The sequence below is a fragment of the Nanorana parkeri genome, unplaced genomic scaffold (assembly GCF_000935625.1).
Source record: "Nanorana parkeri isolate BGI_ZX_2015 unplaced genomic scaffold, ASM93562v1 scaffold644, whole genome shotgun sequence".
Lineage (NCBI taxonomy): Eukaryota > Metazoa > Chordata > Amphibia > Anura > Dicroglossidae > Nanorana > Nanorana parkeri.
Window position 1 is genome coordinate 463,558 of NW_017306912.1, and position 5,640 is coordinate 469,197.

The 5,640-nt window shown below is 38.8% G+C and overlaps 1 protein-coding gene across 1 annotated transcript in view; it reads right to left on the reverse strand.

Annotated features, from left to right (window-relative positions):
• Positions 1-5,640, reverse strand: part of RB1 (RB transcriptional corepressor 1) — a 131,055-nt gene that overhangs the window by 86,230 nt on the left and 39,185 nt on the right. The window contains exons 16-17 of the mRNA XM_018563237.1: positions 5,326-5,402; positions 3,360-3,559 (exon numbers count right to left, since the gene is read on the reverse strand). Of these exons, the coding sequence (XP_018418739.1) occupies positions 3,360-3,559; positions 5,326-5,402 (277 nt within the window). The remainder of the gene's footprint in view (positions 1-3,359; positions 3,560-5,325; positions 5,403-5,640) is intronic.

Here is a 5,640-nt window from a genome sequence, read left to right on the forward strand (position 1 = left end):
AAAAAAAAAAAAAAAAAAAAAAAAAAAAAAAAAGAAGATATTTATATTAGACATACGCACTTTTTAAATATGCGAAAAATGCTATTATGGTGAAAATATTTTTTAGAAGCTTCATTTTTATGCACTAGGCAGACATATGATGTATTTGAATGGTAGTTGCTCGTATTTAACCTCAAAACCCCCAAATTTACATATTCCAATTTGCCAGTCCTTTATTAGGTGGCTGTATTAGTTTTCTTTTTTCACCTAACAATCCTTTGAAATCAGACCCTTTCTGTCCCTGGCTGCAAGTAGAACATGTCTGTTTTTGTTCGTCTTCATTCCATGCAGGCGATAGGAGTAGTAGTCAACACAAATGTAATCACTTTTTTTCCTGTCTGTACAGCTCACAGGATGTGACAAGGGCACTGCATTTCAGCAAGATTAACAGATATTTTTTTACACTTGCTAAAAAATTGTTCTTAGCCTTCATGAACATAAGGTACATACATTTCATCCCTCTATTTGTTCTGGTGACCATTGTCACTAAAAGAGAAAGTGAGTGGAAATCTAAAAGTTTAGGGGACATCTGTTTCTACAGCAAATCTTTTCTTTTAAATCAGTTACTCTTACTTAACATTTAACAGTTGTAAAACTAGAACAATAACAAAAGATACTGTACATAGACAATGACAAAATGCAGAAAGAGTACACAGACAGTATTCTCAAACAGAACAAACCCCTGATAAAAAAAAAAGGCATCAGTAGTAGATAGGGACATATTCAGTACATATTCAGATACTTTTCCAGCTCCAGGACTAGACTAGAGAAAAACTCAAAAGTTGTGAGGCAGCTGTCATTTTTAAGGAGCAAACAGAGCTCCTGGGATTTGTATATCCCCATTTTAATACCTATATATACCATTTTTCCAAGTACTGATAATTTCCCAAGTACTCACAGATACAAGTACCGATACATTTTTGTTTATTGTCATGCGATATTTTCTAAAGCAATAGACTAATGATTTCAGGACAGTGGTGGATCGCCAGAGACCAGTCACAGCTGCAACTCTGGTAGTTCTTGTGAAAATGCCATGTATCGGCATTGGTATCTGAACTGGTAGCTGGACATCCCTAGTAGTAGACAATGGAGAACCAGGCCAAAAACTCCTGCATGAGCTAATGCAGAAGAAGGATTCTTATAGTCAAGACATCAATTCCTTATGAGATGGTGTTTATTTAGAGTACCTCTATGCCGATATGTGCTTTTCTCAAAAGAAATTTAACAGTCCAGTTGCGCAACCCAATCCCCACCAAAGAAAAGGTTTTAGATATCAATTGTAAGACCAGGACTCAGAGCAGCAAACAGAGCTCTAGTCACTTCTATGTACGAGTAGACGAGTCTAGTGTAGAAGAATCGACCCACTTCTCCCAATTTCACAACTAGGTGCAGAAACTTCTGCAACGCCATTCTTATGGGAGCCTGCAGATGAGCATTACTCAAATAAAGTCACCATGAAACAAGGCTCCTTCAAAATTGATCTCACTGAGTAAATAAGAGTCCATTCAAAATATCTTGTGGACTTGAGGTTCAGAATTTGGGCTTGTTCATACCATCTCCAGACTGCTGCGTTCTTGATCTAAACAAAAAACGCATACATATTGACCCCAATGGTTTTCAATGAGGCTACTTCACACCACTGCGCTCAGTTCCAGAGCTTTCAACAAAAATACAGCAGCATTGTTTCACACTGAAACACACAAAAATGAATGCAATTGCATATAAATCACACCAGAACACACAAGAACGCGCTTAAACCCAAGCAAAACCAATTTAAGAAAAATGCACAGGAACTAGGGTTGCCACCTGTCCAGGGTTCACCCGGACAGTTCGGGTTTTGAATGCTGTGTCCGGGTTTCATGGCAGCAGAAACCCGGACACAAGATGTTAGGCAGACAGGGTCAACCAAAATTAAGATAGGGGCTACTAGAGTGTTCGGGTTTCACTTGGAGAAAAGGTGGCAACCCTAACCGGAACGCGTGAAAAATGTGCATAAACACATATGCAGAAAGGCATCCAGGTCTGCTCTGGAGGTCGTGTGAACAAGTCCTTTATGTGGAACTCCCTGGGGGATTCTTGACTACAAAGACATGAGTAGAAAGCATTGAACCAGTACACTAACCTTCTGGTCTAGCAGTTCCCCCAAGAGAAGAAAAAGCAGTAGATTGTTTTAGGTATCTCCGAAGGTTTGTTGCTAGGAAAACTCTCTAGGTCCACCATAGGAGGAACATATCTAACTGCAGTCATAGGAAAGTAGCAGGAGAGAGAGGCACTAAGGTAGTGAAGGGCGAATTATGGACTGAAAATGAGAAGACAATTCCTTCTTTACAAACGAGTTCTAATTACGACAAGTAATGGAAGATTGATCCTTTAAGGTATTTTTAATACAGGACTGGCAAAGGGATATTGGCCAGGAGCTCCCCAATTTAAATGTTCAGACAACACATTATCATTTAAGAGCAGAAACCCTTCCTTTATTTGAAGCTGTGGCCTAAAAGCAATACACAGCGAGAGCAACAAAGATTGCTGTGGGGGTGTTTAAAGTGTTTTTGGTTTGTCCATGACCTCCAACCATTTTACACAATGCAATTGAAGTGCAATGCCATTTCATTCTCCAAGGAACATTCTTCAAGTAATAACAAAAGACTTGCACGTGGCTTCACAAGAAACTTAAATACTAAGCCCACCTTACCTGCCTCAGTATCAGCATGCTTCTTCATTTCCAAACGGAATCAAAAATTTGATCACCTTGGAATGTCAACATTTCAGTAAGGGGTCAATGGTATAAAATGTATTTTGGTACAGTGTTGCACGACCATGTAATGTTCAGTCAAATTACCACAGCACTGAAAACATGGCCTGGAAATGTTTGGGATAGGAAATGTAGTAACAGAACTGTTGTGGTGGCTGTTCTTAGGAAGTATAAAATACAGTATAACAGTGAAAAAGGCTAAAATAAATAAGACACTCCTACAGCTGAGTGCATGAGCCTGCCTATAAGATTTCACCTTGGGGCCAGCATAAAATAAAGGTGAAGGCAAGGCAGTAGAAAGGTCTCGGATAGAAAACATCTTTCAACTAGTAAGCAATAACAAATAAATAACTCCCAATTGCTTCCTTTCCATTGCTCTGCATGTAAACTGATGGCTAAAAAACATCTCTACTGTATGTGAAGGAGTTTTCAGACCACAGAGCTACTCATCTATGGGAAAGAGCACCTTAATTATAAAGAATGTCTTTATCCACAGTCAACATTATACTTCTGTCTTACACAAAAAAGTAAAAAAACAAATGTGTTGTTAGGACTTTAAATCACTCACCGATTGCCAGGCCAAACTTTCCATAATCATGTGCTCGCAGCGCTCAAGGTGTTTGATCATGTCCTTTGTTAGACTTGGTTCAGCTTTAATAAAGCTCTCAATTACTTTATAAAAGTCAAATGCTTTCTGTTCAAAGACATTAAGAATCCATGGAAAGGACACTGCTGTTTCTGCACTGGATTGGCTCCTGAAGGGGTTTCCTAGTAAATGGAAAATATCAGGTAACTCAGGCTTGTACTTAAATATTTTGTTCATCAACTGTTGTAAGCAATCACCGTGTTATTATCTCCCTGGATTACACCCAGTTAGTCCAATTATATTAACTTTACACCAAGCTAAAACTCAACTCTACGTAAAACCTTTTTATTTTAATTTTTTTAATTAGTTGGGGGAAAAAATAAAACAGAAGATGTGAACGGGTGACCTAAAGGAATCCTGTACTAAAGAAAAAGATGTGCTACCGATGCAGATAATTCAAATTATTTGGCTGGGATTATCAGGAATCTACTTATCAGGAAAACGTAAGCAGAACAAAAAACTCTGACATCACTTGCTGACATTACTTTTTTCAGACAAGTGATTAATAAAGTCTTGAAGTCAGAGACGGCTACACATCTAGAAATTTCAGAAGAAAAAAAAAAAAAATCAACAAAAGCACCCCATCTCTCACGATATAGGTTTCATTTAATCCTGCACTGCAAGGGTTAACCTAGGGGACTGGTGTAAAGCAGTTTCACTTACCTTGATCTTCTCCCCCTCATTGGTCAGCACTCACGTTTCTCCCCTCCGCTCCGGCTTGTGGACTGTCCACTGTGTTCTTATGTATAATGCACATCTATGGGCTCTGTATTAAACATTATGGCCTCAGCAGAGGGATACCTAATTCCCACTCTCCCAGCAGTCGGCGCTCGCCTCTTTGTCTTCTGCTTCCGTTGTGGAATATCCCTATGGGCTATGGGCCCTGCGTTAGGTGTGATGACGTCAGAGGGCCCTTTGACCACCGAAAAGTAGGGGGTGCTGGTCTTGGGGACAGTGGGAGAGGGGATCAGGCAAGTAAAACTGCTTTGCACCAGATGACCCCTAGACATAAATGTGCAGTAAACCAATGCTGTAGTTTTCAAAACAAATGGAGGGTACCTGTACCAATCCATTTTGTCAGCTTAATTTGTTCAACCAATGAAACTGTAAATAATCTACTCCATTAGTTCTAAACTGCAGAATTCATTTAATGCCTCCAAATGGATTCTGATTTAATTTAATAACTAGCTCTTGATCCTGTAAAGGGTTCTCATTAAAGCGGACCTTTACACTCAAAAATCAAATTCTACCAATGCATCTCTCTATGTATGATGATTAATAAAAACATACATGTCAGGTGTAAAATGCTGCGATTTTGAAATCCTTACACTTGCAAAGCATTCACTTCCTGCTTTGAAGGGGCAAAATTACTCCAGTTTGGCACAGCAATGCACACTGGGATTGTCTTGTCATCAGCAGAGCTTTGCTGGGAAATCTAATCTGTAATCTCACGAGATCTCAGGGAAAGGCATTTTCCTCCCCTGAGATGGTGCATGGTCACATGTCCTAGTCACATGTGCCAGAAATCTAGACAGTAATTGCAAGGCTAGTAATCTGCCCTTAGTTAACATGGCCACTGTGAGAAGACTAGGGAAGAGAAGAGAAAAAAGGTATACAATAAATACAAAGCCGGCAATTATCTAGAAGTATGTGTTGGTAGATTGTCATTACTAAACGTTTCTAAAAGGTGTGTTTGTTGTAATTTTGAAGATATAGGTAAAGGTCCACTTTAATGTGTACATGCATTATCCTATAGCCTGAATAACACATTTTCAGTACCAATTACCATGACGTACTGGAGAGAAAAAAAATACGTAGACAAACTAAGTCATAAATTACACATCTTAGGAACACTAGAAAAGAAAGCTATATTTCATATTTTTCTTACTTGCATAAGCAGATATGACAACTTCCACAGCACAGGCCAGGAGACATGTATGGAAAATGTCATTATTCAACAGTTTGCTGCAAAAGAAATAAATAGTTTTACATCTTTGGAAAAGCAATCAATTCAAATACAAGTTCAGCCAACGCTTTTTTTTTTTTTTATACTTTTGGACACTGAGGGGAATTCTTATTAGCCCTGTCAGTATTTTGAGGCTGTCAGAAATCCCAGTGGAAAGAATGTCCCTCCCTCCATAAATGAGGGGAAACTTCCAAGAGGCACTAACCCTTCAACATGGTATCCAAAGCATAAAAAAAA